We start from the raw sequence: 16,776 nt of genomic DNA on the forward strand, positions 1-16,776 counted from the left end.
GTTACCTGTCCTGTCGCTGTAAGTACATCCTCAGCTAATTACGTGTATTATTATATGTCAATGTGTTACCTGTCCTGTCGCTGTAAGTACATCCTCAGCTAATTACGTGTATTATTATATGTCAATGTGTTACCTGTCCTGTCGCTGTAAGTACATCCTCAGCTAATTACGTGTATTATTATATGTCAATGTGTTACCTGTCCTGTCGCTGTAAGTACATCCTCAGCTAATTACGTGTATTATTATATGTCAATGTGTTACCTGTCCTGTCGCTGTAAGTACATCCTCAGCTAATTACGTGTATTATTATATGTCAATGTGTTACCTGTCCTGTCGCTGTAAGTACATCCTCAGCTAATTACGTGTATTATTATATGTCAATGTGTTACCTGTCCTGTCGCTGTAAGTACATCCTCAGCTAATTACGTGTATTATTATATGTCAATGTGTTACCTGTCCTGTCGCTGTAAGTACATCCTCAGCTAATTACGTGTATTATTATATGTCAATGTGTTACCTGTCCTGTCGCTGTAAGTACATCCTCAGCTAATTACGTGTATTATTATATGTCAATGTGTTACCTGTCCTGTCGCTGTAAGTACATCCTCAGCTAATTACGTGTATTATTATATGTCAATGTGTTACCTGTCCTGTCGCTGTAAGTACATCCTCAGCTAATTACGTGTATTATTATATGTCAATGTGTTACCTGTCCTGTCGCTGTAAGTACATCCTCAGCTAATTACGTGTATTATTATATGTCAATGTGTTACCTGTCCTGTCGCTGTAAGTACATCCTCAGCTAATTACGTGTATTATTATATGTCAATGTGTTACCTGTCCTGTCGCTGTAAGTACATCCTCAGCTAATTACGTGTATTATTATATGTCAATGTGTTACCTGTCCTGTCGCTGTAAGTACATCCTCAGCTAATTACGTGTATTATTATATGTCAATGTGTTACCTGTCCTGTCGCTGTAAGTACATCCTCAGCTAATTACGTGTATTATTATATGTCAATGTGTTACCTGTCCTGTCGCTGTAAGTACATCCTCAGCTAATTACGTGTATTATTATATGTCAATGTGTTACCTGTCCTGTCGCTGTAAGTACATCCTCAGCTAATTACGTGTATTATTATATGTCAATGTGTTACCTGTCCTGTCGCTGTAAGTACATCCTCAGCTAATTACGTGTATTATTATATGTCAATGTGTTACCTGTCCTGTCGCTGTAAGTACATCCTCACCTAATTACGTGTGTTATTATATGTCAATGTGTTACCTGTCCTGTTGATGTAAGTACATCCTCAGTTAATTACGTGTATTATTATATGTCAATGTGTTACCTGTCCTGTCGCTGTAAGTACATCCTCAGCTAATTACGTGTTTTATTATATGTCAATGTGTTACCTGTCCTGTCGTTGTAAGTACATATTCAGCTAATTACGTGTGTTATTATATGTCAATGTGTTACCTGTCTTGTCGCTGTAAGTACATCCTCGCCTAATTACGTGTATTATTATATGTCAATGTGTTACCTGTCCTGTCGCTGTAAGTACATCCTCATCTAATTACGTGTGTTATTATATGTCAATGTGTTACCTGTCCTGTCGCTGTAAGTAGATCCTCAGCTCATAACGTTTATTATTATATGTCAATGTGTTACCTGTCCTGTCGTTGTAAGTACATATTCAGCTACTTACGTGTGTTATTATATGTCAATGTGTTACCTGTGCTGTCGCTGTAAGTACATCCTCGCCTAATTAGGTGTCTTATTATATGTCAATGTGTTACCTGTGCTGTCGCTGTAAGTACATCCTCGCCTAATTACGCGTGTTATTATATGTCAATGCGTTACCTGTCCTGCCGCTGTAAGTACATCCTCATCTAATTCCGTGTGTTATTATATGTCAATGTGTTACCTGTCCTGTCGTTGTAAGTACATATTCAGCTACTTACGTGTGTTATTATATGTCAATGCGTTTCCTGTCTTGTCGCTGTGAGTACATCCTCAGCTAATTACGTGTCTTATTATATGTCATTGTGTTACCTGTCCTGTTGATGTAAGTACATCCTCAGCTAATTACGTGTGTTATTATATGTCACTGTGTTACCTGTTCTGTCGCTGTAAGTACATACTCGCCTAATTACGTGTTTTATTATATGTCAATGTGTTACCTGTCCTGTCGCTGTAAGTACATCCTCGCCTAATTACGTGTCTTATTATATGTCAATGTGTTACCTGTCCTGTTGATGTAAGTACATCCTCAGCTAATTACGTGTATTATTATATGTTAATGTGTTACCTGTCCTGTCGCTGTCAGTACATCCTCAGCTAATTACGTGTATTATTATATGTTAATGTGTTACCTGTCCTGTCGCTGTAAGTACATCCTCAGCTAATTACGTGTATTATTATATGTTAATGTGTTACCTGTCCTGTCGCTGTCAGTACATCCTCAGCTAATTACGTGTATTATTATATGTCAATGGGTTACCTGTCCTGTTGATGTAAGTACATCCTCAGCTAATTACGTGTATTATTATATGTCACTGTGTTACCTGTCCTGTCGCTGTAAGTACATCCTCGCCTAATTACGTGTGTTATTATATGTCACTGTGTTACCTGTTCTGTCGCTGTAAGTACATACTCGCCTAATTACGTGTTTTATTATATGTCAAGGTGTTACCTGTCCTGTCGCTGTAAGTACATCCTCACCTAATTACGTGTATTATTATATGTCAATGTGTTACATGTCCTGTCGTTGTAAGTACGTATTCAGCTAATTACGTGTGTTATTATATGTCAATGTGTTACCTGTCCTGTCCTTGTAAGTACATATTCAGCTAATTACGTGTGTTATTATATGTCAATGTGTTACCTGTCTTATATGTCAATGCGTTACCTGTCCTGTCGCTGTAAGTACATCCTCGCCTAATTACGTGTCTTATTATATGTCATTGTGTTACCTGTCCTGTTGATGTAAGTACATCCTCAGCTAATTACGTGTATTATTATATGTTAATGTGTTACCTGTCCTGTCGCTGTAAGTACATCCTCACCTAATTACGTGTATTATTATATGTCAATGTGTTACCTGTCCTGTTGATGTAACTACATCCTCAGCTAATTACGTGTATTATTATATGTCACTGTGTTACCTGTCCTGTCGCTGTAAGTACATCCTCGCCTAATTACGTGTCTTATTATATGTCAATGTGTTGCCTGTCCTGTTGATGTAAGTACATCCTCAGCTAATTACGTGTATTATTATATGTCAATGTATTATATATATACTTACCTGTCTTGTCGCTGTAAGTACATCCTCGGCTTATTACGTGTCTTATTATATGTGAAAGTTTATGTAAACAAATCCAAGGATTAGTTATAAAACAGTTCATGTTTATGTCAGTTTTTCTAGCTGTTCGGCAGAATGTCTTTATATTTTAACTCGTGTTATATTTTCGCTTTTCCAGAGAATCCTTTAAAACCCGTAAAACAATATTACATCAGTGTCTCATGGACTTTATACTTATATTTATTATGTTACACACTGAATGAGGACGCTGTATACAGGTGATATATATATATTTCACAGTAAAAGGAAATAATCACAGTTGCATCAGCTCGGACGCTATTCCTGAGGACCCGCAATATCAAGACTACAAAAACTTTGTCAAAAACAGGACAGTGTCAAAAGTCTTTCTCCCAGCTGGTAAGTAAAACTTCAAACGCAAATATATTTTCTTATTTTTAGACAAGGGGCCTATGTGGCTAGTGGTAACTGCTATAAAAATAAAATTAAAAGTTTCAAAACTTCGATACTGAGATTGATTGGAACATGTAAACTCCATTCTTTGCAAAATACAGATAGAACATACGTGACTAAAATTGCATCCTCACTCACTTTCATAAGAAAAATGATCTATATACTACTGGTGAGATCTATGGTTTATATTTACATGGGGAAGGTGTTTTTAATTTTATAAAATATATATATATATATATATAATCATGAATGGTCTACTTTTGATTTAACATCAGTTAATAAAACCAAAATAGTGTAATTGTTTGATGTGAATCTTGGATGTAGAAATTACGATATCAAATATATAATATTGTTAGTAGAGGTTTGTGGTGTAGTCAAGCAAGGAAATCTGCTGTTGCTTTGTGTGATATAAAGGTCGATGATTATGATAATGCTAATTAGTGCGCCTTGTGGTTTGTTGTCGGTAACTGAGGTGTCGTTGTATAGACATGACGTTACATGGAATTTGACTTTAATACATAGCTGGTGTCGTCGATGGAGCAGAAGACGGCAACCTTACGAAACATCTGGTCATATTCTTGTTCTTTTTTAATGGTTCCCATGCACAATTTTCGTTTCTTCATAATTCCCCTTAGTTTATCGACTTTGTCTACGGATTATGGTATTGTTGACACTTCAGTTTTATCTTGTTGTTTATGCTATGCGTGGTCATTCTCAAAAAAACATTATACCACTTATGTTGTCATCATACCTGGCTAATTCGAGTGGTGTTCTTTTTAAATAGTAATAAATGCTTATCATCTTTTATCCTTGGTTGACAAAGTTTCCGAACATTGACGTTTGTTTTCTGTGCAGGGTCACCTTGTAATGACTTTAAGGGTTACTGTGACGTGTTCAGTCGATGTCGGGGCGTCAACAACAACGGGCCGTTGGCAAGGTTACAGAACCTCATTTTCGGTAATCAGACATGGACCATGATCCGTGAATGGATAGTTGTAAGTTACCATGGCAACTGTCATTTTCATTTAGATTTTGTATATGTTCATCATAAAACTGATTCTTCATTATAACAACTATATTGTAAACGTGTTCAACATACACAATTAGAACTGCTTTCTATGAAAACTCATATTCAATATGAATGCCAACATGAATGTGAACACTCATATTCAATATGACTGCCAACATGAATGTGAACACTCATATTCAATATGAATGCCAACGTGAATGTGAACACTCATATTCAATATGACTGCCAACATGAATGTGAACACTCATGTTCAATATGAATGCCAACATGAATGGGAACACTCATATTCAATATGAATGCCAACATGAATGTGAACTCTCATATTCAATATGAATGCCAACATGATTGTGAACCCTCATATTCAATATGAATGCCAACGTGAATGTGAACACTCATATTCAATATGAATGCCAACATGAATGTGAACACTCATATTCAATATGAATGCCAACACAGACACGTTTTATTTTTTTAATTTCCTGATGGCATTCATGCTAACTGAAGTAGTTGAATATCCCTATTAACAATAATAAGAATAACTGGTATTATCGAAAATAAAATTATCTAAATAACCTCAGCATCAAGTAGACCGCTATGTTTGTATCATGTTTGCTTGTTCAGTAAATAGAACAGATATCTTCTAGAAGCCAGTGGTATGCATCGTTATAACTATTGGTCACAATAATCATGACATCAGCAATGAGCCATGACATTCTTAATACTAATATGAATGCCATCTGAAGTTGTTATGGTTTAAGTTTCATAGTCATGGTGATAGTAAACAAAATATGCTTATGACGTCATAGAAGTAGTTTCGTAACGCAGTTCTCCTTTCAGTACATGTACCTCTAATAAGTAGTAATTGAAAACGATATTAATACAATAAGCTGTGTGTAAGTTCTCCATTAAGTACCTCTAAAAGGTTGTTCATCCTTTCGAGTCTTCGTGGCTGTGAAGCACAGGTAAAAGCATTATAAAGCCTATCCTGCTGATGATTGTAAGATATACGAATTTTGATTTATTTTAAAATTGTTTCCCCAAATGGTCACCCCATCGTCAAAGATTATTCTGGCCCTACATAGCCGTAGTTGCCCATGGTGCGTTTATCACAGACAAAGAAACAAATAATATTTGATCTCATCAATTCTTGTACCACCATGTAAACTGGTCACGCCTCTCTATGTTAAATCATAATATTACTCTTGAGTTTCCATTTCCAGGAAAACTGGTGGATCGTTATGCTGATGACTATAGGACTCGTTCTGATCATGATTGTGTTCATTAAAATGTGTGGCGTCAACACTCCCAACTTCGATCCCAAACACAAACCTGTTTCCAAGGTTACACCAACGTCACCACCAAAAATCAGGGATTCAAATCACGAACAGATTCGTATGTCACGTGGTCAATATTTGGTGAGTATTACTTCGACCTTCGATGACGGTTCTTAACATCAATTGTTACTCGCTGATGGTTATCAACGTCAATTGTTACTCGCTGATGGTTCTTAGCATCAAATGTTACTCGCTGATGGTTCTCAGCATCAATTGTTACTCGCTGCTGGTTCTTGGCATCAATGGTTACTCGCTGATGGTTCTCAACATCAATTGTTACTCGCTGATTGTTCTCAACATCAATTGTTACTCGCTGATGGTTCCAATCTAATTAAAATAATATCTTCACATCGCTCCCGTTTACTGATATTTCGCGTTGAAGATCTAACAACATCCCGTAGAGGGTCATGTTCAGGTGACCTTTGCATTACGTATTTCTGTAAGTGATGATTTAATGATTTCGGAACACACTTGCTATTATAAAAGACCGAGAGGTGTCAAATGAGCATCGAAAATGGCGGCGCCCATGACACCACGCGTGTCTATCTACAAGACAACGTTTGTACAATTTGTGGATTTTGCTTTGAAATAAGAGAGACTTCCTCCTCTGGTTATGTTGTCGTTTAAAAGTTTAACAACCAATGACAGGCTTCGCAATATTCAAACAATCACTTGACCAGAGGAAAAAGTGGATTTTGGGCTACGAGGTGCTACAGGTCCTGTTTTCTGATTGTTTTAAAGAAAGCGTTATGTCGCGTTTTGATTGGCTTGTTATAAATACGATAATGTATTCATGTTGACCTCTGACGTGACCCTCTACGGGATGTTGTTAGATCTTCAACGCGACATATCAGTAAACGAGAGCGATGTGAAGATATAATTTTAATTAGATTGTGATGGTTCTTAACATCAATTGTTACTCGCTGATGGTTCTCAACATCAAGTGATGTTTCCTTGCATGGATATCCGCTCGCTTTTTATTCTTTACAACAATGGTTACTCGCTTATTGTTCTTCGCCTCAATTGTTATTCCTTGATTGTTCTTAACATCAACTTTTACTCCCTGATTGTTCTTAACATCAACTTTTACTCCTTGATTGTTCTTAACATCAACTTTTACTCGCTGAAACTTTCATTCTCCATATCTGACTTGATGATGGTTCTTTACATCAGCTTTAGATTCGTTTAAAATCGTGTTATTTTAATTCATCGCGTCATTTAATTTTCTTCCGTAATGTGCCGTTGAATAAATAATTATATAAATAAAAGTAAATTAATACAAATTAATAAATTAATAAATCTGTTTCAGGATGATTATGACTCGTCGCCAAGACAAGGAGCACCACATGGACAGTATCGTGCCAAAGAAATCAATCGTATAGACAGGCGGCAAAGATATTGATCGGCCTCCTTAAGTGACCATTAACATTCATCAAATGTACCTTTCCATTTATTTTAACTTTTTACTATAATGTCCTGTGATACAACTTAAACAGTAAGCTTAGCCTATCAAATATTCCAAAATATTGTTCGACCCATACGCGAAACTGCTGAAATCATGTAGGGGAGATAACTGTTATATTATGGGGAGAATACTTTTCTTTATAGATTGCGCCAATAATATAGCTTGATAGTTAATCAGTTTTAAAAACTGATTAAAGTTTTGAAAAAAACAATTGCCAAACGGAAGTCGATTTCGAGAGGAAGAATATGGATGGAACCCTTTACGGTATCTTCTCACGTTATAGAGTGTGACTTGGATTATTCTTGATGTGATGGCCATCTCGTGGTCTTAACAATGTCATCGTACTTCATTTGATTTGAAAGCATACTTTTTCGCGGAAAGAGTTCCTGGTTTTAGAAGTGCATTGCAGAAGACCAGAAATTCCCTGCTGCATAGCGAGAGACACAATATCCACCCCGGGGGTATTTTTCTTCGGTGTCAAATCTACGTTACAGACTTCGGTTCCGTATGTAATAATATCATCGTGTGCCAAAGTATGATAATCAAACAATATGTATATTTATTTTAAAAAATATCAAAAAGTTATTATTTTAACTGCTTCTATAGTTTGGCATAAGTAGTGTTTTTCTCATGTGTCGTTCCTCTATTTCCTAAGTTAAACTTGGTCGTTTAGATAGGTTTTATCTGAAAGATATTGCATAATACGTTATTTTGATTATGCTATAATTTTCTTCCTTTTTTTTCGATTTTCGATTTACCATCGAACTGTATTTACATTTCAAATAATAATTAAAAATTTAGCTAAGTAAGAAAATGTTTAGTAGCAAAAATAATGGTAAAACGATGTAGAAATCCAAACAAAATAAACATTTGCTGACCTTTGACCTTATGGCCATTATTTTCCATCTTTATACCAAAGATCATCCATGTCTGAAGTGCTCTGAATCCTACTGTTGTTTAATTTCGCGGGGTAAGATATTTCCTTCCTATTACAAAACAAAGTATTACACAAGCCGGTTTTTCCTTTGTTTATGTCAGGTTTCGCTGTTGTTCCGCAAACATTTCAGCGATATTTTGATACAAGCAGAGACGTCTCTGATTCAATGTATAAATAATTAAATATTCGCTGGATGTTTAATTTGACACCATCTTTGGTGACCACGAATATTACCAACTCTACAGTATATAGAGATAATGCAAAACAATATATGTGTATCAAACCTTCGTTACTTAAGAGAGCAGTCTAAAGAATTAAGGGTCTTCTACGAAGGTTGGGCAATTCGAGCCCTTAAAACAACACCCCTATACAAAAAAAAATGTGTGTGTATGTACAATTTTGAACAAAAATGTGTATGATTTGATTAAAAATAATGGAACGGCATGTCAGTTTCGTAACCGTAACGTGAGGTACTCAAAATAGAACGGTACCAAAATGGAAGTACCCAAAATGGAAGTACCCAAAATTGGTGTTCTAACTTTGGTACCCTAACGTTACATCATAAAACGGTCTCACCATAGATTATTTCATTCTATATAAGTACACTGTACTAGTCATTTTTGAGATTATCTAATAACTAGTTGCTTGCTTTTCATGTGTATCAGTACAATATCGTGCAAAAAGAAGTGAAAATTAATATAAATATGTTGACTTCAGTACCATTGCTTGGGAGAACGTCAATATGCTAATTACAGGTCATCAATTGAGTTACACAATGAGGTTAAAAAACGGCCAATTGAGTATTATTGTATTTTTTACAAAGCAACAAATGCTACATGTTTCAAACAGAAAGCGATAGTGAACAAATTGTAGGAAATCGTTAAATTTGTTTGGTTTTTTTTTAGTTTTCCTAGCAGACAAATTGAAGAATCATTTTAAATGGTTGAGCAATGTCAAAAAGTGACCCAGCTTTTGCACGAATGAATAGTTGTCCATGTGTGATTTATTTTCAATATTAACAAATAGTTTAATGTACTTTGTTATTTATACATCAATGATATGAAATTGTATCACAAATACATATACTGTAAGAGTTCATATTTTGGCGGTGATATTATTTTAGCGTTGTTTGGCCCTTCATTATTGCGCTGAAATATTTACTACGTGAAATGACGTTCTGTACATTTTTTTCTGTTTCATAATATGATATTGTGTGTACATCAAAATAATCGATTAGCTAATCTGTTAAAGTTCGATAACTCGCTAAAATGTGGTTGCGCTGAAATAACCACAGTGCAGTGGGACAGGGATCCTTAATGCTGCAGTCGGAGTGTTGTGTGCTGTGTGATACATGTGAAAACGTTTCAAGAGGTCCCCTGAGGGGGAATTATATTGTTATGGAGTATTCCCAGTTCATTTCAGCTCATCGAATCAGACTCGTTTCACAAATTTCACAAGAAATGTAAACATGTGTATTGTGATGTATTTCCTATGGTTAATGACATGAACACAAATAATGTTATTTGTTATATACGCAGTGTTTTTACGTTTTCTGTCGGATTAAAATAGCGAGAGGATATTGATACAAATGGAGTTGTTTTGTTGTTATTGAGCGTTTGTTTTACACAGGTTCCAGTGTCCCATCGTATGATTTGCTCAATGATTGTTTAAAAAGATATTCTATTGTCTGTTAAAAGTGTGTATTTCCAAATTGGAACTATATCTAGATTATCTATCTAGAATCACACAAAAATTAGTAAATGAATGTGTTATAATTGTGTTATAAACTGTTAGACATATATTCACTGATTCCCGCCACGTTTCTACTGTATACAGGCCATAAGGTAGAGAGTCCCATCACGTTTCTACTGTATACAGGTCATAAAGTAGAGAGTCTCACCACTTTTCTACTGTATGCAGGTCATAAAGTAGAGAGTCTCACCCCTTTTCTACTGTATACAGGTCATAAAGTAGAGCGTCTCACCACTTTTCTACTGTATACAGGCCATAAGGTAGAGAGTCCCATCACGTTTCTACTGTATACAGGCCATAAGGTAGAGAGTCCCACCACGTTTCTACTGTATATAGACCATAAGGTAGAGAGTCTCACCACTTTTCTACTGTATACAGGCCATAAGGTAGATAGTCCCATCACGTTTCTACTGTATACAGGCCATAAGGTAGAGAGTCCCGCCACTTTCCTACTGTATACAAGGTAGAGACTCCCGCCACTTTTCTACTGTATACAAGGCAGAGAGTTCCGCCACTTTTCTACTGTATATAGGTCATAAGGTAGAAAGTCCCACCCCATTTCTACTGTATACAGGCCATAAGGGAGAGAGTCCCATCACGTTTCTACTGTATGCAGGCCATAAGGTAGAGAGTCCCACCACGTTTCTACTGTATATAGTCCATAAGGTAGAGAGTCTCCCCTCTTTTCTACTGTATACAAGGAAAATAGTCCCGCCCCTTTTCTACTGTATACAAGGTAGATAGTCCCGCCCCTTTTCTACTGTATACAGATGGGGGAGTCTATCAATCTCTTACCCTGGTCCTTATTTGTATTAAGCTTCATAACAATATTGGAAACATATAGCATATAAGTGTTGAAGTGATTCCCTATTTTGGACCCGAGAGTCTAGCAGTGATGCAGTTAATCCTCATTGGAAGAAGGATAGCGTTTTAGTGATGACAGTTGTAGACCATGTTATACTCGACGTATATATTTTCTCGCAAACAGAGACGAGTTACATACAATCAAACATCAGTAAATTATCACATAATCTTTCTGAAGTATATGTGACAGGGGTCATTAGTTTTTTCAATGCGTCCGCTTGGAGTCGGACCCGGGATCTCTGGCTTACTGGTGTTACGTTCTACTGAATAAATCTCCCTCCCCTCCAGGAAAGAACCCGTCCCGAGTTTTCCAGGGGTCATGGCGATTCCTTTGCAAGTATCGCTGAGTATTTTTGTCAAATCTCCCGGGTCCCTTCGTGGGCGCCAATGTACTAACAGATGTCATTATTTTTTCAATGCCTCCGCTAGGAGTCGAAAACGGGGCCTCCGGCTTACTAGTCTTACGTTCTACCGAATGAGCTAACAAGAAAATCTCCCTAGCCGAGACGGTAGGAAGCGGCAAGTATTTTACCAGGGTGACATAACCCGTCACATCTATCATATCTTCGCTAAACGGCATTCATTATATCACGAAAGTATATTAAATAATAATGTGAAGAATAAAATTAAAAAATCATAATTGATCAAATGAAATATATCTTGATTCATATCCAAAAGTAATTATAATTTAAAACATATACACCTGACAAGATATGATTTCAAACATAAATTAATTATTTTTTAAAAATTATAAAATTTTAAATGTTAAGTAAATAAGTGTTACGTTTTTAGGCATCCCACTTCTGACACCAATTTGTTACGATATTAGGCATCCCACTTCTGACACCAATTTCGCTATAAATATAGTTGTTAATTCCTCTATGTTAAATGAAGGTCCAGTCGTTCTGACAAATGCTAAAGATAAAATCACAACACACAAGTTTTGATAAGGTTAACTAAAGTTTTATTAACAGGAATTTAATTAATGTATCTGCCAAAAGTTCAAGTGAATGAAGTTACTAAAAATGGACTCCAGGAGGACAATTTGTAATCCAAATAAAGTTGACACACTTAGAAATAGTCCAATTTAAGATCAAATGAAGAAGACTGATATGCCTTCTAATACATATAGTTAAGATCAACTTACTATACGTCCGGAAATTTCACTCCAAAGTAATATAACTAAATAACAACTGAGGTTTACACTAATTCAACTAATTCCACTAACTAATATTCTATACACTACAAATTACTCCACTAGACTCCTCGCAAGTCTACCGAATACTCTCTGAGTCGTTACTAATCCTCTACATAGGGTTCTCTCAAGACTCAACCTTCTCTTCTCAATCTCCTCAAAAAAACTCCCCCTTGAACTCCCTAACAACCCTTTATATAGGCACAACTATTTTAAGAACTGACATCATATTCTAAATATACTCAAACTCATACTAAACTTAGCCAATGACATCATATTCTAAATATTCTCAAACTCATACTAAACTTAGCCAATGACATCATATACTAAATATAACTAGAGACAAGATAAACTAAAGATAGAGCTACATCTAAATACAAACTATGGAAACCATCTAGTACTAAATACAGGGATCGTGTCTAATAATGGATCAAGATGTATAGGTAGAAAAATCTATTAATACCAACAACTGACCAACTCATTAAATATGCAAGCCCTTCCCATTTACTCCAGTAATGACCTCATAACTATTAATACACCAGTCTCTCAAAATGACCACAAACCTATTTATATCTCATCCCCTCAGAATGACCACACACCTATTTATATCTCATCCTTTCAGAATGACCACACACCTATTTATATCTCATTCCCTCAGAATGACCACACACCTATTTATAACTATAACCCTACTGCTGTCTGAAGATACCACACCAGGGAGGCTCATAACCTTTGACCTTATCAATTTCTACTCAGCTACGGGACCCTTATCTCTGAGCTATAAACACACAGTGAACCACCAAACAGACCCTCTAAACTGACTTACCATTATAATGAGAAAACAAATAACATCCATCTTAATTAATGAAATATAAACAGTAATAATAATCACTTGTTAAAAACTCCACATAAGTCTCACACGTGATAGATTCATCTATATTATTCTGATAATATAATACGCTAGCTGGGGGAGGTGGGGGGCTTATTGTTAAATATTAGTTATATTATATTATATTTTTAGTTTTGCTTTTATGCAATGTAAGTGTTTTGTGTATTATTCTGTGTCTCGATAAAGGAGCGGATTGCTCCGAATTTTACACTGTTGGAATTACTTCCAACATTCAGTGTTATAATAGATGTAGCTTGTTTAGTTTTTTGTTGGGTAGTAATTTAAAGAACTGAAGGTGTTGCTTTTCTGGAGACAGCGACAGCCTCAACCGTTTACTAATGTGACGTTGATCACTGCATGGTCACCATTATTACCGAAGTGATTAAAATTGTTGGATAGGAAATGTTCCAATAACAGCTCTAATCACTCTGTAACTATGCAAAGCAGCAGTCCCACTCGGCATGTTTCTTCTATTATTAAGTTGTTTATGGTCAGGGGTTAGCGCGAACGCAGACCCCCACACTAAAAAATAGCGTACCCGAGTAATCCGCATTTGGGATTATCGCAGGGTTCAGCCCGACCGGAGTGCAATGGAAGGGCCTCGACCTGGGGGAACCGCCTGGATGATCACGGTATCCCCTGTACCAGGTAAGTATGATATTTAAACGTATTTATTGCTATATAAACTAAAAATATTATTACACACACAAGGTTTAAAAAAATTACCATATCAGTAATAATAACATTTTGTTATTTAATGTTTCTTAGAATATAATGATCAGTTCTTGATAAATTTCATTTACTTGCTGTTTATTAATAATTCTAAATTTTAAAAATATATTATAATATTGTTGTTTTCTAAATTTATTAACATATTACTAGGTCATAATGCATATCAAGCCAAGGGAGGTAAATCTGTCTAGTAGTCCGACTGCATAGTAAAGGGAGAACACTGGTACATTCTGCTTTCGCTCGAAATAATTTTCTGCCCTCAATCAGTTATTTCAGACTATTTAAAGTATAGAAAACCTTTTAATTGTTATAAATATCTGTTGATTATATTTTATGGTTCTTGTAAAGTTTAAAATAGCTATAGATTAACAGTATATAGGTCTACAATTACTCTGCAAACTGGTGCAAATTTATGAATTCTGTGTTAATTTTCATTGACATGAATCTGTGATATGATTTCCACAATGCGTTTTATGTGTATTAATGTTTGTAATCGTATTTTACTAACATTATTATGTTTTACTAACTATGATGACCGTGTGGTAGATTAGCCGTTAGCTAAACATGGCTGTATCCTCGGTAAATATAGTTTCTTATTATACTACTAATAAAATTAAAATTAATTCTAGGTTATTATATACCGCTTTATCACAACCTAGTTGTTTGTACGTCGTTTCAAAGCGGTTCACATATTATTATCCCTGGGCCTTTGCAACAGAGTGCCATGACGTGACTCAAACCCGCCACCCTTCGGTCACGAACCCGGCGTCCTACCACTAGACTACCGTGCCTTATAATTAGTGTCATGTTTTACTTTGTAGAATCTAAGTTCTCGGAATCCAAATAAATGACGTTAGCGAGTGTTTCTGTTCTGGGATATACTTAACGAGGAAGGTAGTTCGCTGACGACGATATGATAAATTGATGAGGTTATTTTGTGTCCTTTTATTTTAACATTTTTTCAAGTCACACCTTAATTTTCTTCAAAAAAACAACAACGAATGAATACCGAAGTGTCAACAAAACCATAGTTTGATAAAACTAGGGCAAATAATGAACAAAGGAACGATTTACAATCATGGTCACACCCTTACATAGTGACACACACATGGTCACACCCTTAAATAGTGACACACTCATGGTCACAACCTTATATAGTGACACACACATGGTCACACCCTTATTAAACTAGGGCAAATAATGAACAAAGGTAATATTTACATATCGATAAAACTAGGGCAAAAAATAAACAAAGGAAAGATTTACATATCGATTAAACTAGGGCAAATAATGAACAAAGGTAATATTTACATATCGATAAAACTAGGGCAAAAAATAAACAAAGGAAAGACTAACATATTGATAAAACTAGGGCAAAAAATAAACAAAGAAAAGATTTACATGGCGACCCTTGGAAAGGTATAAGGAGAATTATTATTTCCTTGATTTTCCTCCAAAAATGAAGAGTTACAGAAATAACGAACAATACACGTACAATGTGAACACTATTGAAAGAGAAGAAAATGCATTCACAATCATGGTCACACCCTTATATAATAACAAACACATGGTCACACCCTTAAATAGTGACACACTCATGGTCACATCCTTATATAGTGACACACTCATGGTCACACCCTTACATAGTGACACACTCATGGTCACACTTACATAGTGACACACACATGGTCACACCCTTATATAGTGACACACTTATGGTCACACCCTTATATAGTGACACACTCATTGTCACACCCTTACATAGTGACACATTCATGGTCACATCCTTATATAGTGACACACTCATTGTCACACCCTTATATAGTGACACACTCATGGTCACATCCTTATATAGTGACACACTCATGGTCACACCCTTACATAGTGACACAATCATTGTCACACCCTTACATAGTGACACACACATGTTCACACCCTTATATAGTGACACACTCATGGTCACACCCTTACATAGTGACACACACATGTTCACACCCTCATATAGTGACACACTCATGGTCACACCCTGACATAGTGATAAACTTATGGTCACACCTTTATATAGTGACACACACATGGTCACACCCTTATATAGTGACATACTCATGGTCACCCCTACTATAGTGACACACTCATGGTCACACACTTACAAAGTGACACACACATGGTCACACCCCCATATAGTGACACACAAGAGATGTGACCATGTGTGTGTCACTATATAAGGGTGTGACCATGTGTGTGTCACTATAGTAGGGGGTGACCATGAGTATGTCACTATATAAGGGTGTGACCATGTGTGTGTCACTATATAAAGGTGTGACCATGAGTGTGTCCCTATGTCAGGGTGTGACCATGAGTGTGTCACTATATAAGGGTGTGACCATATGTGTGTCACTATATAAGGGTGTGACCATGTGTGTGTCACTAAATAAGGGTGTGACCATGACCAAATCTTTCCTTTGTTTATTTTTTGCCCTAGTTTTATCGATATGTAAATCTTTCCTTTGTTCATTGTTTGCCCTAGTTTTATGGATATGTAAATCGTTCCTTTGTTCATTATTTGCCCTAGTTTTATCAAAGCAAGATGGCCTATTCTATAAGCTTTACAATATGGGTATTAAAGGGAAAGTATGGAATATCATGAAACTAATGTATTCTCGATTTACCAGTAATGTTGTTTTTAATGGTCTCAAGTCGGACAATGTAATCATGAAACGGGGAATCTTACAAGGTGGGTCTTTATCCGCAAAACTGTATTTAGTCTTTATTAATGATTTGCTAAATGAAGTGGAATTTAGCGGG

General features: G+C 35.9%; 1 protein-coding gene across 1 annotated transcript in view; it reads left to right on the plus strand.

Annotated features, from left to right (window-relative positions):
- LOC110466983 (disintegrin and metalloproteinase domain-containing protein 10-like) overlaps nt 1–10,121 on the plus strand; it is a 44,893-nt gene extending 34,772 nt beyond the window's left edge. Inside the window, exons 15-18 of the mRNA XM_021523823.1 lie at nt 3,603–3,719; nt 4,629–4,768; nt 6,024–6,218; nt 7,447–10,121. Coding sequence (XP_021379498.1) covers nt 3,603–3,719; nt 4,629–4,768; nt 6,024–6,218; nt 7,447–7,539 — 545 coding nt within the window. The 3' untranslated portion in view covers nt 7,540–10,121. The remainder of the gene's footprint in view (nt 1–3,602; nt 3,720–4,628; nt 4,769–6,023; nt 6,219–7,446) is intronic.
- Nucleotides 10,122–16,776: the final 6,655 nt, after the last annotated feature.

This window comes from Mizuhopecten yessoensis, unplaced genomic scaffold, assembly GCF_002113885.1.
Source record: "Mizuhopecten yessoensis strain PY_sf001 unplaced genomic scaffold, ASM211388v2 scaffold11151, whole genome shotgun sequence".
Lineage (NCBI taxonomy): Eukaryota > Metazoa > Mollusca > Bivalvia > Pectinida > Pectinidae > Mizuhopecten > Mizuhopecten yessoensis.